The sequence below is a fragment of the Quercus suber genome, unplaced genomic scaffold (genome assembly GCF_002906115.3).
Source record: "Quercus suber isolate HL8 unplaced genomic scaffold, Cork oak 2.0 scaffold_205, whole genome shotgun sequence".
NCBI classification, from domain to species: domain Eukaryota; kingdom Viridiplantae; phylum Streptophyta; class Magnoliopsida; order Fagales; family Fagaceae; genus Quercus; species Quercus suber.
In genome coordinates this window covers 269,418-288,151 of record NW_027069663.1, presented here as the reverse complement: position 1 = coordinate 288,151, position 18,734 = coordinate 269,418, and the positions used below count along the sequence as shown (strand labels likewise).

The following is an 18,734-nucleotide window of genomic DNA, read 5'->3' as shown; positions in this document are numbered from 1 at the left end:
TCACAATTTTGTCATAACTTGTCTATATAGCAAAAAAAAAAAAAAAAAAAGAATCACATGTGAATAACATATAATTATGCCTACAAAACTGAAAGGCAAGCAAGTCTTCAATGAATGCCCCTAAACAAACAATAAATTTAGTGTCATAAATTTTTTCAATTTCTTTAAAATTAATGGTTGATCAGTTGTTTCTTTAATTAGTTATACTTAGCAGTAAACTTTGTAGTGCCAACTTTTGATTAGCAGTACTCCGCCCAATTATGCTAACTATAATAAACTCACAACTTTGCCATAATTTATTTAATCGTAAACGGTGAAGTTGTAGATCTATGCAGAGTCGTCACTTTCTTCACATGGAAAAAATTGTGGCTTTTGTTATAATTATAAAATTTTTGGCTCCGTTTAGTAACAGTTTTTAAACAATAAAAACTGTTATTTAAACACCACAGTACATATTTCTACATACTTTTTTACCCAAGCGGATCTCCACAAAACTTAAATAACGTTACTAAAAATGTTTTACTAAACAGGCCCTTTACTTTTTAGTACTTTCGCCCATTCCAGTGATTTAAGTCATTTTTTGTTGGAGATTTTTTGTATTGTTATTTAAAATAATATGAAAATTATGGCTTAAAAAGTATTGACAACATGTGTTTTCAGTATTTATAATGTAACAAATACGTTTAGTACCGTATTTCAATTAAAAATATAATTGTGTGTTTCATAGGGGACTGTTTTTATTTTAAAAAATTGACAAATACAGTAAATTTACTCTCTCTTTTTTTTCTTTTTCTTTTTCTTTTTTGTTTGAGGAGAGAGAAACTCCTTCTCTCTTTTCTTTTCTCCCCCGATCCTTCTCTCTCCACATAGTCTTCGTGTAAAACAAAACTCACTGCTGGGACAGAAAAATTCTAGCTCAAATGATCCTTCTCTCTTCACTTAGTCTTCGTGTAAAACGAAACCCACTGCTGGGACAGAAAAATTCTAACTCAAACAATCACATTGATATGGTCTGGAGAGTACTGCTCACAGGTATGGATCAGAAAAGGGAGAAATTGATTATTGGTGAAAAGAAAGAAAGTGAGAACTTTATACACCATTTCCACACGTCGTCTTTTGCTTTTCTTCTGTATATGTTTCTACACGACCTACTCTTCCTTCTCTGCCTCCCCCACTCCCATTCTCTCTCTCTCTCTCATTGAAAGTCTCACACACTCCACGGAGTTTTTTTTTTTTTTTTTTTTTCTCTCGCACACAATGCCACGACGTGGCGGCGGTAGACGAGGCGGTGGAAGAGGCAGAGGCGCTGGAGGAGGAGGAGGAGGAAGAGGAGGCGGTACTGCTCCTTCTAGTTTCTCTCCGGTGCCTTCTCAGGCTGTTTCACAACCATCATCTGTCGCTTCACCGTCGAGTTCTGCTCCTCCTCCGCCTCAGCCATCGTCATCCTCGGTGGCTGAACTGACCAGTGGTGTCAAAGAGAGACTCACATTGCAGGATCGAGCTGCTCAGCCTTCGTCCTCGAAAACCTTGGTCATTCCGAGAAGGCCTGGCTACGGAAGCGTCGGGAAGAAAATCGAAGTCCGAGCAAATCATTTTCTCGTCGAAGTCGCCGATAGAGATCTCCACCACTACGATGTGAGTATATCGTACACAAACTTCTTCTCCTTTTTTTTTTTATTTACATTTTTTTCCTTTTTGCCTTTGTTTTTATTGCTCCAAAATTATTGCTCATCATCCTGTTTCATATATTTTATTTTACTCTTATTTTTAAATCTTCGTTGATTACAATTTTTTTTCCTTTATTATGTGCTCTTTGACTTTTTGGTTTATTTCAATGTTTTTTTAAAAATGTTTGAAGTTGATGATTGTGTTAATGTAACAATCGGTCCAGAAATGGAGTTTTGTTTCTTATTTATTTATTTATTTTTGTTTATTTATTAGTTATTTACTATCGAAGAATCTCATTTAAGCAAGACTGATAACACAATGTTGATTTTTAGTCATTTTATAAAAAATAAAATAAAATCTGTCGATTAAATTTTTTTTTTTTTCATATTTTATGTGTTCTTTGACCTTTTGGTTTTCAAATTTTTTTTTTTTTTTTATAAAGTGTGTGAAGTAAAAATGGGTCCATAAATGGAGATTTGTTTCTCATTTCGGGACTAATGGCTTTCTGTTGATAGTAATTTTTGTTTTTGGGTATTTATCTGAGGATTTAATATGTATTGAATGTAATGCATGTGTATATTTTGTGTTGGTTTAGGTGACTATAACACCTAAGATAACATCAAAGAAAGTGAATGGGAGTGTAATGACTCAGCTAGACACAATGTACCGAGAGTCACATTTTGGTAACAGAAGGGCTGCTTATGATGGCAGAAAGAGCCTTTATACTGCAGGAGCTTTGCCGTTTACATCCAAAGAGTTCATTGTCAAGTTACAAAATGAGGACCATCCCGCATCTTCATCTTCTGGTTCTTCGAGGTATTGTTCTTTCATTTTCTCTTGTTGGGTATTTTCAATTTTGTGGTGGTTTAAATTTTGTCTGATATGAGTTGCCATTGCTCTGTTTGATGTGCAGAAAAGAACGCCAATTCAAAGTGGCAATTAAGTTGGTTGCTAAGCATGACTTACAGCACCTGAAAGAGTTTTTAATCAGTAGGCAGTCAGATGTTCCACAAGAAACAATTCAAGTTCTTGATGTGGTACTCAGAGCGGACCCATCATTGAAGTAATTTATATATCTACATTTTTCTTGTATAGATATGGTTTTTTTTTTAAAAAAAAAAAAATTTAAAACTGCATTAACTTGGTGAAAATTTGACTATATAGTTATACTGTTGTGGGGAGGTCATTTTTTCATCCTAGCTTGGGTATTCAAGGTGAATTGGGTGATGGTATTGATTATTGGAGAGGCTGCTACCAATCTATCAGGTCAACACAGATGGGGCTTTCTCTAAATATAGGTATTCCTCATTAGTATCTATGCTTATTCGGTATGTTTTATTCAAAGTTGCACTTGTATTATATTGCTTCTAACATGTGATTGATTTTGTTGCAGATGTGTCAGCCAAAGCATTCTACGAACCACTTCTTGTGACTGACTTTCTTGCAAAACATTTCCGTTTTAATCTGTCAAGGCATATGTCTGATGAGGACCGTCTTAAGGTTATTTTCTACTCCTTATAATGTGTTTGTTGATGAATAATTGTGACTTTTGAATGAAATGTAGATGATGATTAAAGTTAACTTCCATTGTACCCAAAAAAAAAAAATTTGAAAAACATTAAGAGTGTTTATACTCATGTAAAAAAAAAAAATTCATATCCTTACGAGAATTTTGAAATCCACCGAAAAAGGAATAAGAGAGAACATTTTTTTTTTTTTAATTATTATTTTTCAATTGTCTTTTAAGGGGCCATATTCACTAAATTATAGTAAAGAAGTCATGTATGCCTTTTCAGGTTGTACTAAATTGAAAAATTCTAGTGCCACACCTAAAACCACAATTTTACCCACAATTTGCCCATGTGACGAGTTGTGATTGGTGGAAGGGTGTGGTGGATCCAAGTGGGGACACCCCTCCACCAATCACAACTCGCCACATGAGCAAGTTGTGGGCAATGTTGTGGTTTTGGATGTGGCACTAGAATTTCTCTACTAAATTAATACATTATATGCCCTCCACCCACTAAATTAATACATTACCATTCCCAAGGGCACATGGTAGGTTTCATGCACCTATGATTCGGTCCCATCCCACTTAATTGTCATCTCTAATCATAGCTTCTTAATTATAAAGACACATTAATATGGCCTGTTATTATAATAAGTACTTTTTTTTTTGGAGAAGATATTATGATAGAATTGGTTTAAGTAGTGAATCCATATAAAAATAATTTATTTCAATTACAATTTTTTATTATTTAATAAAAATTACATTTTATTTTCTACGCTGTTTGATGTGATTGTTGATGAATAAATGTGACTTTTGAATGAAATGTAGATGATGATTAAAGTTAGCTTCCATTGTACCCAAAAAAAAAAAAAAATGAAAAACATTAGAAGTGTTTAATATGCCAACCGTGTAAACATTTACAATCACATATGCTATCTTCAGATGTTCTGTTGGCTATTACTTGAAGTTTTACTTTCAATGGCTTGTTGATGATGTAGTTATTAAAAAAAAAAAAAAAAAATTGGTTTGTTGATGCACAAATTAGCTCCAATGAAGTAATTCTGTTTTGTTTGTGAATTTCAGATTAAAAAGGCTTTGAGAGGAATAAAGGTTGAGCTTACTCATACGGAGTATGCAAAAAGTTACAAAGTCACTGGTGTTTCAACACAACCAGTTGGCCAGTTAATGTGAGTTACCAGACTTTTGTATTTGTCCTCTTCCACTCTCCCCCTCTTTGCATCTCTCTTTTATTGGTGTATTTAGTATGTAACCATAACGTTGTATGTAGTGAATATAAATACCAATTCAGCTAGGTAGACTGTTTGCATTGCTCTGCTGTTGTTTTTGTTGTTGTTGTTGTTGTTGTTGTTGTTGTTGTTTTTTTTTTTTTTTTTTTTTTTTTTTTTTTTTTATTTTAAAATACAAAAATTGAAAAATAAATAGGATTTTATTTAATGAAAATTCCATGGTTTCTTGAAAAATCTCAAGTAACTGCCTCCCTCCCCCTTTTTGTCTCTTTTTCTAAATGATATCTTTTATGACGTTTATTGTTTTGTTCTGTTAATTTGCAAATGCTCTTAGAAACTACCCTTTCTCAAGGATTTAAGTTTGCTTATACTGCAAATTGTTTTCTAGTTGTATTAAGTTAGCAATTTAGGTAAAAAAAACTTATGTGATAAGAATTTGTCTTACTAGTGACTTGTTTATTTGTTGGCTGCATTTTTTTTTTTTTTTTTTTTTTTGTGTGTTCGAAATTGTCTTCTTCAACTTATGTGCTTTTTTTTTTTAATAATTTTTTTGGGTTAATTATGTTCATTTTCCATCAGGTTGACCCTTGATGACTAGAAAACAAAGACATCAGTTCTTCAATATTTTCGTGAGAAATATAACATTGTTCTCCAGTATGCGTCTCTGCCTGCCTTCAAGCTGATAGTGATTGGAATCCAGTTTACTTACCGATGGAGGTTTGTAAGATTGCTGCTGGACAGAGATACACTAAGAGATTAAATGGAAGACAGGTAACTAACCTGCTAAGAGCAACGTGTCAACGGCCTATTGAAAGGGAACGGAATATCACAGGGGTATGTTAATGGTGTAAATTGGCGATAATTTGTTCACATCTCTTTTGAATGAGCTTGTATGATTTCCAATATGGATTTGTTGTTGGTAATTTGGTGATGTATGGTTCTCTTTTATTACAGATGGTAAAGCATAATGATTTTAGTAGAGTTAAGCTTGTACGTGAGGAATTTGGAATTGACGTACGAGAAGGACTTACAACGGTTGATGCCCGAGTATTGCCGTCTCCAATGGTAATTTTGTGGTGGTTTGTATGTTTGAGCTATTTAGTCTATATAATACAGTAAAATTTAATGTCATTTCCATTTTTGCAGCTTAATTATCATGAAACTGGGAGAGAATCAAGGGAACATCCTAGGATGGGGCAATGGAATATCATAAACAAGGTCAGATGGTGGTTATTTGGTTGTGTAGCTGGTTACTTGATTCCAGTGTATTATGATTGCTCCATTCCTCTGACATTATTTAGCTTGAAAATTCTGTAAAATTGGGTTTATGTTGGCTTTAGAGCATCACCCAATGAAAAATGGTAGCCCAAAATAAGTGGCAGGTAAATGATTAATCTGGGTGTTTCTCAAGTATCAAAGGCTGTCTGCCTGTATATTGTGAATGCCTTTTATTATTCGTAAATGTTATTTTAGGTTGATTAACCTTTATAATTTTGATTTTGTAGAAAATGGTCAACGGTGGTAGAGTTTCATATTGGACATGTGTGAATTTCTCTACTCGAGTCAACAAAGATTTTCCGTTCCAATTCTGTGATAAATTGGTCAACATGTGCAACAGAAAAGGACTTGTATGAGTCATATTACCTGGTGTTCCATGTTTACTTTATTGTATAATGTGTAGATCCTTACAGAATTTAGATAATTGACTCTAGACATTTTTGCACATTTCCCCAGGATTTTAACCTAGACCCTTTGATACCAATACATTCAGCTCATCCTGGTCAAATTGATATGGCTCTCATGGATATTCACAAGCAGTGTGCAGCCAAACTTAAAGAAATTGAGCCAGGAAAACAGCTTCAGCTGTTGATAATTATTTTGCCTGATGTCACTGGGTCATATGGTGAGCAACTCAATCAGTATTCAGATTTTATAATTAGAATTGGGTTCTTTTGCTTAAAATAATTTTTGTTGTTTTTAGGGCAGATTAAACGTATATGTGAAACGGAGCTAGGAATTGTTTCTCAGTGCTGTCAGCCCAAGCAAGCTTCAAAGCTTAGTATGCAGTACCTTGAAAATTTGGCTCTCAAGATCAATGTGAAGGTTTGTTCTATATGACTTCTGATTGACTATTCCTGTTGAATTCATTGGTGGATTTAAATTTCTAAACTGATAATTGAAAACCCTTTTAGGCTGGGGGACGTAACAACGTGTTATCTGATGCTATTCAAAAAAGAATTCCTCTTGTATCTGATCGTCCTACAATTATACTTGGTGCGGGTGTGACACATCCACAACCGGGAGAGGTCTCTAGCCCTTCGATAGCTGCGGTACGTCATGTAGTTTTTTAATCCCTTTATGAGTTTATCATGTTAAATGGTTTAATTGATTGATACAGGTAGTGGCTTCTATGGATTGGCCGGAGGTAACCAAATACAGAGGACTCGTTGCTGCTCAGGATCACTGTGAAGAATTTATCCAGGATCTCTATAAATCAGTGCAGGATCCTCAAAGGGGTTTGGTTCATGGAGGCATGATCAGGTAAGGTCATGCATGATTCTTTATTACCTTAGTGGAAGGAAGTATTATTTTATTTTCTCATTTTTCCTTTAATTGTGTGTCACTCTTTTTTCAGAGAACAACTTATTGCCTTCAGAAGAGCAACTGGGCATAGACCCCACAGGATTATTTTCTACAGGTATAGTTTTTTTTATCGTGCAAAATTGGATTTGTTCATAATATCTATCTGATGTTGTTCTATTTTACTCACAGAGATGGTGTTAGTGAAGGTCAATTTAGTCAAGTACTGCTTTATGAGATGGATGCAATAAGAAAGGTATTATAGCTATTGTTGTGAACTCAGGAGTCATTGTACCGGGGTGCCCTTATGTATCAGATAGGCATTTGTCAGGAGTACAAGGATGAAAAAGATTCGAAATCAACAGGACTTGATTGATGAATATTTGTTTTTTGTTGTCTTTATGTTGACACCTTGGTCTCTAATTTTATAACTGTTTCTTTCAGGCCTGCCTCTCACTAGAGGCAAATTATCTGCCGCCAGTTACTTTTGTTGTTGTTCAAAAAAGACATCATACACGCCTTTTTCCTACAGATAATCAAACGGATAGGAGTGGCAATATCCAACCAGGTTCCCATTTTGTCACCCTAGGGTCAATTACAGTTTGTTGATTTTACAACAGCTGACTGTGTATCTCTATGTGTAGGTACTGTTGTCGATAGGCAGATTTGCCATCCAACTGAATTTGACTTCTACCTTAACAGCCATGCTGGTATACAGGTAAAACTTTGGTTCATTGTAGAATTAACTTTGAGAACAGTTGGCTTTATTTATGGATGGGATTTTGATTTATAAATAGACATACCTTCCTTGTAGAGGAATGATTTGAATTTATTTGTATTGTGCTTGCAGGGGACTAGCCGGCCTACACACTATCATGTGTTGTACGATGAGAACAATTTTAGTGCAGATGTCTTACAAATGCTAACCAATAATTTGTGTTACACGTAATTGCCTTCCAATCCCTGGTTTTTTTGAATTCCTTCTATGGATCATAAAAACATTTCTGTTCTGTTATTTTGTAACTTAGATCAACTTCCTTTTCAGGTATGCAAGGTGCACTCGATCAGTTTCCATAGGTTTGATATCTTTTGTTTCCTTTTATTTATTTATTTCATTTAAATTACAGTTAGATTGTGCATATGCATGTTTCTCTACTGAATTGATAACTCCTATTGCAGTTCCTCCTGCATATTATGCCCATTTAGCAGCCTTTCGAGCACGCTATTACATTGAGGGTGAAACATCAGATGGTGGTTCTACTGGGGGTGAGAACAGAACAGTCCGGCCCCTTCCTCTGATCAAGGATAATGTGAAAGAAGTCATGTTTTATTGCTGAGATAGGTCTTTTGTGGGGTTTCTTTTGGATGATAATGCTCATAGTTCCCTCTTTTGTTTTTCTACTGAGATTAGTTAGGCCTTTTGTGGGGTTTCTTTTGGATGACGCTCATAGTTCCCCCTTCTATGTTTCTATCTTTTGTTAATACGCTCTTGCAATTGGTGCTTTGGTATAGTTTCCACTGCCCAGATGCTATAGGCTTTAATTTTCTTTTGGGCATATTTATATGTTTGTGAAACTGCTTTCTTTGCCACGAGCCTTTGAACTGTGGTGAGAATGGTGTATAATTTCCATAGCAAAAAGAGAGAGTTCAATACTCAGTATATTGATGTTGGTGTTACAGTTGGCTTTTACTTGATGCAGTTGAACTGTGGTTGTAAGTAGTAACATTCTTGAAAAAGGTCATCGAGTTGCCCGAACTGGGAACTTGGGTCAAGTTTCTGGAAATGGCAATTGTGGTAATGCAATGGTCGAGTAATATTCGCTTTCAGATCCAACTCAGGTCAATATGACCACTTTGCTCGGTAACATGGAGAGTCTAGGGGTTGTTGAGAAATGCCCCTAGGCAAATTTATGTAAGATAATAAAATGGTTGGGCTTGCAAGCCAATATACATGCAATTGCACGCGCACGGATAAAGCACAGGCAATCAAGCCCTGAGGTATTATATTATCCCCCGCAAGAAGGCAGTGGCTCGAATTGAAGTCATGTTCTTCATGAAACATGGGATAACTTCAAATTCACTGAAGTGCAACTATTTTTATGGCTGTTTCTCCATATATGTATATGGCTTTAGTAATTAAATAAAAAATCGGCTAATTGTTTTACTTCCCTCTGTACAAGCAAAACTAATTATATTACTATTTCGATTGCCTAGAACAAAAATAAAGTGAATGGTAATTACCAATGTGGCAGACTATGTTTTTTTTGTGTTGCAACTTGCAAGTATCATTTTTATTTTTCTTTATAAGATAGTATTTTAAGCTTACGAAAAGTTATATAGGCTGATAGGCATATGAATTTAGTATTTTGAATAAAATGTGATATGGATAATAAAAAAAATTAATTCCCTTTTTTGAATGAAAAATAAATGTAAATTCTGTACCCCAATTTTGTGTGATCTCCAATTATGCATGGTAAGAAAAGGTGAGATACTATTGATTTGCATGTAAAATGTTAGAGTGTAAAATCCAAACATCCCAAACTTCAGGAGGTCAAATCCAAATTCTGAAATTTCAGGGTGTAAAATCCAATTACTCCCAAACTTTAGAAGTGTAAATTGCAATTTACTCTTTTTTTTCTATTTTTTATTTTTAGATAAGTCTAGTCGAATTGCAATAGTAAAATAACAACAACAACAACAATAATAATATAACATGTTTAACATTTGGGCTTACGCAAGTGCTATTTTGACCAAATTCTGAAACTTCAAGATGTAAAATCTAATTATCTCCAAACTTTAGAGGTGTAAATTGCAATTTACCATTTTTTTTTCTATTTTTTATTTTTAGATAAATCTAGTCGAATTGCAATAGTAAAATAACAACAACAACAACAATAATAATATAACATGTTTAATTGACACTTAGGCTTACGCAAGTGCTATTTTGACCACCATACGATATCTCTGTTAAAAATAAATAAATAAATAAGCTCAATAACCTCTAGGGGAAAAAATTATGAACAGTAGTGTAATACATCTATTGAGTCATTTTTAGTCCTTGTGTATTTGTAGCTCAATATTTCATTTTCTTTCCCCGAAGTCTTTCTAGTCTCTCCCACACCAGAGCTCTCTCTCTCTCTCATAGCAGATTAGCTGGAACTCGAGCTTTGATTTCTCACTTCAAGTTCAAAAACATTGATTTGAACCTAAAACACGATCTCCGGAATCAAGTCGAAGATGAGCTTGTGAGAGAAGATGAAGGTGGTGGCTGTCTCTTCTTTAAAGAGGACAACAAGTTTTGTGATTTTTGTGAAGGGTTTATAACTTTATATGCAACTCTTTGAAAATTGTCTATGAATTTGTGATAACACACCCCCTCTCTGGTTTTTTGTGAAATGTGAATGGAGAAAAAAAAAAGATTGATTTGGAGAGAAAAAATAATAAATTAAAATAATATTTTAATGAAATGGAGAAAAAATAAAGAGCCTAATGCATGCACATATAAACCAAGTAAAGTATATATATATAAAATAAAAAATAAAATAAAAGTTGGGCTATAATTAGTTACTATTAATTAACATTGATATGAATCCTGTTAGCCCAATATGTCCTAATAAGCCCACAGTTTCCATATGTCAATTATGGATTTGCAGTTGCACATTGCATCCTCTGAGATCTATAAAACTTTTTGGATCTTAATCTTATTAGCCGAAGAGATAAATTTTTTTTTTTTTTTTTAAGATAAACCAAAGAGATAAGTTAGCTCTACACACATCAATAATCTTCCAAGGAATTCCACGTTGAACCCTCAATTGCTCAAAACAAACTTCTAAGCCTAACACTTGTTCGACTTTTGGAAGAACTCACGTTATATGTCTAAATCTTGATTTTTTTTTTTTTTTTTTTCTTCTTCTTTTTCACTTTAGCCCTCTGGGTCAATATTTCATTGATGAGTAGAAACGACAATACCAAACCTAGCATTTTGTGTGTATTAGGGAAGAAAAAAGATATCATTCAAAACAAAAAAACATTGAGACTGTGTCGTTCAATTAGGAATTCGGTAACAATGTCGACCAATTATAAGTTTCAATAAAAAGTTACCGTTTAGGTCAATAAGAACAAAATGACATTTAGATCATAAATAAGAACAGCTGAACAAGATGCATTTGAGCAAGAAAATATCTCATGAGACCAACTTATAGAATGTTCCTCTCACCATTGGTGTGCTCCACACACTTGTGAGAGTCACATTTTGTGAGATGAACGCTCCATAAGCCGGTCTTCAAATTTATATTTTTCCATTTGAACAGGGCCCATCATCAGGTAGTCTAATAGTTGAGAACAATATAAGCTATCAACATGTAGTAAAATGCTGAACATTGCTTCTAATAACTGTAAAATTTTCGAAGTTCCAAGTACTAAACCAACCAGGTCTTCCATTTGGGTCTGACTATTATAAGATAGCCCATACATGGAACAAGTCATTAGTGTTTTGTAAAAGATGAGGCCCCAAGAACTTAAATTTGTGTTATTCTACCAGGCTTCAAGCATGAATTCAAGTGAAATACATGGAATATGATGTCATATATGTAAAAACAATAATAATAGTAAAAATATGTTACAGAAGTAAGAACATAAGAAGTTTGTATAAATTAAATCTGCTATTAAACAAATATTATGTGAAAATGTAATATACAAATGCTGCCAATGGAGCAAGCCCTAATGGAGGAACGAGTAATTCTACATGGCTTACAAAGAAATATTCAGAAACCTAAACTCTAACAACAACACATGGTCATACCGATTTCTATAAATATAAACTGGCAAGGGGATATAAAATGAACAAAGAATGCTAGTCTCAGACCTTTTGCTGTATATGCTACAAAAATAAGAAGCTGCCAAGCAGTAATATGTGCATTAGGAAAGAAATCATGCTTATTACTATCCCCTTGTAAGGCTCATTCTGCGGTGAACTGTTATCGTTTAGCTGCCCAGCATTGACATATTCACTTTTCCCAGTTTTCATAGTTGCAGTGACATTTACTGATGTTGAACCTGATTTCATGAATTCAAAAATGAAGGGATTAAGAATTCAATACACACATAATCTCACATAAGTCCAAGGGCAATTGGACACCAGGGAGTAACCATAGCCTGTAATCATTATAGCGTTTTAAATGTGCTTGCCTTTTAAAAATAAAAGAAAAAAAAAAACCATTTAGCATTTGAATAAGTCTATTCACTTTTCATAATGCATACTTATAACAAGGTCATGGAAAGTTTTCAAAAAAATGACCCTATCATTAATTTATAGAATTATTTACATAAATAATCATTTAGGCATTTACACAATCAACATGTCCCTTTCAATGTGGTGTCCAAAGGCCCCATTCAGATAGGATATTGAAACTTACAGTCATAGTTAGCCCAGCCAATCCGTTGACCAGCCAAATCATAAACAAATATTTTGTCTTTTAGGACAAGGTCTGCAAAAAGAGATTGAAATATTGTTATCTTAAAGCACAAGAATAATTAAGTTTTTTCGAGCACATTAGACAAAAGGAAATTTAGAATATGCTGTAATTCTAACAAATCAAATACGATAAATTTAGAATTAGCCCTAACTGGCAGAGAAAGAAAAAAAAGGGGTGGGGCGGAGGGGGTGTAGGGGGCACCTTATGTGCACAAGTAGCTGAAAAGGAAAATTGCTGATTATGTTAAACTTCTGAGTCCCCCCCCAACCCAAAGATAATACAAAGGAAAATCCTCACACAAATTGCTGTCTAGTAAGATTTAAAAAGAAAAAGAATACACCATGATTGAGTTTAAGGTTTCAGGAAAGGTCTAAAACTTCATTATTTGACACAATATGAACATTCAAGCTAAGTGGTTTCAACACAAGTAATAAATAAAAGCAAAGTTTCAAGTCTGTCCATACCTCCTAAAATTGTTAGACCTTGACCCTGTAGTTTCTGTAGGCCAATGCACCACACTGCAGAGCTACCCTGAAAAGGATATTGACCGAAGTTAAAAGAATGAAAATAGTAAACCATTATTCCACGTGTGGTGATAAGATAGAAACAAAACTATGTATAAGGACCGCTACAAAGCTTCTTAGCCTGCTTGGGTTATTTTAACTCTGCAGAAGAAACCACTGCAAATGATTTGATGGCAATAGTTAATAAAAGAAACAGTCAAAGAATATCAGCAAAAATGGATTCTTGGGAATAGTGAGGCAAGGCATTAAGTAGCCAGTAATACTTGAGAATCTTCTATCAGTGTGTAAAGGATCAACTTGAATGCAAATAATTATGCCAAGGTGGGTTACTACACAATATGGATTACAATATTTCTGAAACTAGATTTATAAGTCAGAATATCATGGAAATTGCATTGCATAGCCGTGAGTATGCTTCCCGCACAATTGGGTAATTGAAAAAAGTGGTTAAAAAGTCACAGCTGACATTCTAAATAAGTTTTTAAAAGAAGAAATAGAATACAGAAAGCCAAATAGTCAGAGCATGGAAACAATGGAAGGATTATTCAACTAAATAGGCAAATCACATCTCACATCAACTCACCTGCTATTTCCACACAAAGGTAAAATATATAGACAAGTTCTCACCAGTTATAAAGCTAGAGAGAGAGAGAGAGAGAGAGAGAGAGAGAGAGAGAGAGAGAGAGAGAGAAGAGAAGAGAAGAGGGGAAAAAAATTGTATACTCACAACAGAATTTTGTTGTAAGAGGTAGTCCTGAGGTCTTAGAATCATGGATGCACCACCAGCAAAGTTTAAACTAACTTGAGGAAAGACATCAGTGACACTGAACATAAGAAAAGAAACATTTCAGAATTAAGATCATCTGAAAAGACTAATACCCAGGGAAGAGGGAACTGAGATGATATGAGCAGAAAGTGAACCTGGAGGTAATTAAATAACACTGATTTCCCTTGGAAACAACAGGTTGAGCAGATTGTGAAACAGCATTTGTTACCTGCATGACAAGAAAATAACATACTTATATTATCATTCATGATTAAAAAGTAAAACTATGCAGTTTTAAAATATTTATAATGAAAATAGAATTCTAAATAGGTTAAGTAAACACACAGAGTTTGCTCAACAGAAACATACAGCAGTGACGAAAGGATTATAAGCTGCTTCTGCAAGGTATGCCAAAGTTGTCCCAGAATCAATTATGGTTCCTTGGTTGTTTGATGTTGTGAACACTGATGGGTCAATTGGTAATGTCTGCCCGTTGACAGAAATGCTCTGCAGATTCAAATTATAATGAGGCCTGAAATTTTGAATAGACAAGTGATCAGTCAAACCAAATGTAGTGATGTTTTACATGATCCAATCCTCACAAGCATTTATTAGAAAACAAAAAGGTAAAATATCCCAGAAACTTCAACATATCAGATCTGAATGGAAACCTACAAATGTTGTTTAAAATTAAAGGTTATTATGTGTAACAAGCTACATGTGCATACAGATTTCTGTAAAGAAGAATCTTTTAACAGGCAAAAACTTTTTATGTTAAACTGATGCCAACCATATCACCTCTGATACACATTTATCAAGTTCATGCAATTCCAAACAATAATCCAACTTTGCAGTAGTATAAAATCAAAGTTAATCCTTATAAAACTGTTAAAAATCAGGAGGATGAGAATGCACGGCTGATCATAAACTATAAAACATTTATTTAGAAGAGGCATAAAAAGTCAAACGAACAATATAGTTTTGGTTTTGAACCTGCCATAAAACAAATTGTGAAAACACGTGATGAACTCTAATGACAACCATTGTCTGTCACTTTCATATAATTTACAACTCATTAAATTGCACTCAACATAACTCCAAGTAAAATAAAGCATTTAATTGGATATTGCATAAAGATTTAGCAGATTACTCCTGAGGAAAAGAACGTACTGTGATGGAACAAGAGGAGTATAGACTATATTAGGCTCCAAGATTTCCCCAAGAACCAATATGCCTCCACCAGCTTCATCTCCTCTCAAACAGTGTGAGAATGCTTTTGGTGCTACTCCCTGCGAAGCAAGTTGTGAGACAACAGACATTTCCTGTTGCCCAAACCCAAAGATGCCATCAACCGCTCGATCTGACTTTGTCAGGTCTCCTGTCTGTGTGGTGCTACACCTGTTTCATGATCCACCATCTAAGGCACGTATTCCAACTTCAAACCAACAAAAAAAGAATACAACTACTATCTCAGGCTTGAAAAACTAATTATAGCTCACCCAAAGGCAATGGGAGCCGAAGAATTCGTGGTCACAGACCCCCCAAGAATTGTGTCGAAATACAACAAGTCTGATACATAATATCCAGAGGTCCCACTGCCATCTCCATACTGGAAAGCATATGCACACTGATTGTTCTGACTAGTACAAACGGCATCTGACGATTGAACTCCAGCACTGCATCTTTGGTCTGAACAAGAGATCAATGCAGCTGTTGACGAGCTCCCAGTATCAAAGAAATTGAGCGGAATCTATAAGAAAACAAAGCACTTGTATTTAAAATCCATAGCAGCATATTGCCTTATTGTTTAAGCAAAACTAAAGGACTTAAAAACCATATAAAAAAATGAATATGGATAAGAAAAGGCAATACTTGGAGTCCACTCGTTGTTGGGCAACCATTGCATGAGTTACAACTGACCCACAGAACATCACTTCCTGTATCAATCTGCACATAGAATTCTTTTGGAGGAGAACCCAATTGCACTTTTGTATAATAAAGTCTGTAATAAAGCCACAATTAATCCATCAAAGTTTGATCAAAATAAGGAATATATTTGTAAAATTAACCAAACACCAAGATAAAACTCCCAATAATTTCAACATACTAGAAAGCAACACAGAGAAATGGAAGCCATAGCAAAACTAAAACAAAGAAAAAGAAAAAAAGAAAGCACCTAAAGACAATGAATTTCTTTCACTCCTATCAACAAAAGAGCAAACCAATGTAGACAAGAATTTAGAAAGAAGAAATCTTTAGCACAACCAAAAAGTAAGCAGATAAAGAAACAGAAACCCATAATTAACAAAAACCGACAAAAGAAAACTACTTAACAATGAAAACCCATATCCCAAAATCAATGAAAAGCCCACACAACACATACAAACTTATCCCAACGCACACAAACAAAATATGAAAGAAAACCCATAACTCAAAACTCCAATTCATATTAAAAAAACACACACACACGCACAAAAAAAAAAAAAAAAAAAAAAAAAAAAAAAAAAAAAAAAAAAAAAAAAAAAAAAAAAAAAAAAAAAAAAAAAAAAACAATACTCGTTGGCTCAACGGAAACGCCCTTTCCAGCTTCAGTGTCGCCGGAAAACTGCAAAGAACCAGCGCCGCCTGAAACAGCAGCGCCGCCGCAATCATAATCCCGGCCGGTACAATTCCTCCCATCTCCTCTCTCTCTCTCTCTCTCTCTCTCTCTGAGTTTTTCACTTTTTTCTCACAATGATGAAAATACGTGTATTATATATGTGTGTGTAAAAGAATGTTGTAATCAAAGACTAACTTTTATATTAAAAAAAACAATGTTCTTGTTCTTCAATTTTTTTTTTTTGGTTTTTTTTTTTTTTTGATTGAAAGAGTTTTGAGAAGAGAAAGAGAGATAAAGTTTGAAGGAACAGCCGACGATAACAGAAGTTTAAAAAAAATAAAACAACAACAACAACAATTATGGGTTTAGGCGATGTTTGTTTGTTTACGTTACTATATATATTCCTTTTAGGTTTTTTTACTTTTTTATTTTATTTTATAAGGTTTTAGTTGGGGCGTTGGTGGAGTTTGTGAGAGTTTCGTTGTGTGTTCCTGTTTGGTAAGCCACACAATCATATTGCGCGTACTTTCTACGCTCTTTCCTCTCTCGACTTATATATATTTATTTTTATTTTTATTTTATTACATATATAAAGTAGAAATTATTATAGTGTGACGTGACCAAGCTACTTCCTCAACTTTTTAGCAGGAAAAAAAAAAAGATTAATATTTTTTTATTAAAAAATAATAAATATTTATTATAATCTAGACCCTTCAAGTGAAATGTTATTCAATGTCTATTTTTATTGAAGAAGTCTACATTTATTTTTGTGAAAATGAGTTTTTTTTTTTTCCTTATCTTTATAACTCTAAAATCAAACTAAAAATATATATATTAAAATGATTATTCCTAAATATTGGAAAAATAAATTGAACCAAATGAGCGCGTGTTAGTTTGTCTAACATAAAATCTTCTTTTTTAAACTATCGCTTTCATAGAAAAATGTTATGTTTATAACATTTTCACAACAAATTTTATATGACAGGTTGTTACTTGATATTTACTAGTGGGCAAAAAAATAATTTCAATTGTAGATTTAGATTAAAAACCTAAACAACTTGCAATTTAAGATTTTTTTTATACGTGTGTGTTTAACAGTTAGTTTGTTTATTAAAAAAAAAAAAAAAAAAGTGGGTGTTGTTCCACGTTACTTGAGTGTAACTATTTCCCATTGCTTAAAACTCTACTCTACTACTACAAGTTATGTCATTTTTCAATAGTACTTTAAGTTAAGTAATGTGTTTGAGTTTGGTGAGAAGGTGTAATTAAGTATATGTGTTTAACAGTTAGTTTGTTTCTAAAAAAAATATGAAAATATTATAAAATTGACGCTTCGCTACTTTTAAAGATTTTTTAAAAAAAAAAAAAAAAAAAAAAAAGATTAAAAATTAAAAAGTTATGACTTTGGTCCATCAGGTGCTCTTCGTAACTTAATATGGTCGGTGATGATTTAATACATTATTATGATGAGTTGACCGTGTCTAATCATGAATCATAAATTATATAATAGCCAAGAAAATATATATATATATATATATGAAAATATACAAATGATGGTCAACGACCACATTATGGAACTATCATTATAATGACTCTTTTTTTAATACTACTATACATTCTATATTTAATTCTCAAAAAAAAAATTACATTTTATATTTTAGATGATATTTACAGGGTCTCTCTCTCAACAAAAAGAAAATGTTATTTACAGGGTTTTCCATTTTAGTGTTATGACCTTAGTAATATAAGCAAATCTATGTTAGGAGAAATTATTTAGTGCACCAGAGTACCTCATCAACAATTTTGTGGAATGAATACATTGACAATGTTTTATGTCAATTTTAAATTAATTTCCTTCTTTTACACTTCCTTTTTATGTCAATATATTTATTGTTTTTAGTTTTTCTTCATTAGTAAAGGGTAATAGGTACACCACCGCGTACTCTTAATGCAGTAGTGCTTGTGGAGTGTGAGAGGTAAGGATCAAGATTAAAGTTTTCAGGAGAGAACTTCACACACATATGCACTTAGATTAGGTTAGAGTATAATTTCTATCTTGTATATAATAATAAAAATTAATAGTTATGAAAGAAATGTCATAGGTTTGAAATACATATTTATCAAAAAAAAATTCCTCGTATTATTTTATATAAATGGTAATGGGTCCAAAGCGGATTACTTTTTAAAAAAAAAAAAATTTGGTGTCATTTTTTGTTCCCTTCAAAGAACAAACCTCCAATTGACATTATCATATTTTCACCATTTTTATCTATTTTTTTATATTCGTAAAAAAAAAATCATCATTTATTTATTTTTTCTCAAAATTGTCTTTGTTTTAGTTTTATAATTGGGTAATATACGGGATA

General features: G+C 33.3%; 2 protein-coding genes across 2 annotated transcripts; one reads left to right on the top strand and one right to left on the bottom strand.

Annotated features, from left to right (window-relative positions):
• The first annotated feature begins 819 nt into the window (after positions 1-819).
• LOC112035483 (protein argonaute 5-like) lies at positions 820-8,662 on the top strand. The gene is given in 22 exon segments (XM_065779330.1): positions 820-1,635; positions 2,264-2,484; positions 2,582-2,731; positions 2,833-2,966; positions 3,062-3,168; positions 4,262-4,365; positions 5,005-5,096; positions 5,099-5,259; positions 5,380-5,490; positions 5,572-5,643; positions 5,931-6,053; positions 6,160-6,328; positions 6,407-6,528; positions 6,618-6,755; positions 6,824-6,966; positions 7,061-7,123; positions 7,198-7,261; positions 7,450-7,573; positions 7,650-7,723; positions 7,856-7,950; positions 8,051-8,082; positions 8,185-8,662. Coding segments are annotated over 22 exon segments (2,835 nt in total). The 5' UTR covers positions 820-1,257; the 3' UTR covers positions 8,343-8,662.
• A 2,970-nt stretch (positions 8,663-11,632) lies between these two features.
• Positions 11,633-15,771, bottom strand: LOC112035499 (aspartic proteinase 36; the record flags this gene model as incomplete). The annotated part of the gene is given in 9 exon segments (XM_065779329.1): positions 11,633-12,060; positions 12,420-12,491; positions 12,944-13,010; positions 13,731-13,827; positions 13,925-13,998; positions 14,139-14,301; positions 14,940-15,167; positions 15,269-15,519; positions 15,642-15,771. Coding segments are annotated over 9 exon segments (1,258 nt in total), but the record flags the coding sequence as incomplete, so codon positions are not given.
• Positions 15,772-18,734: the final 2,963 nt, after the last annotated feature.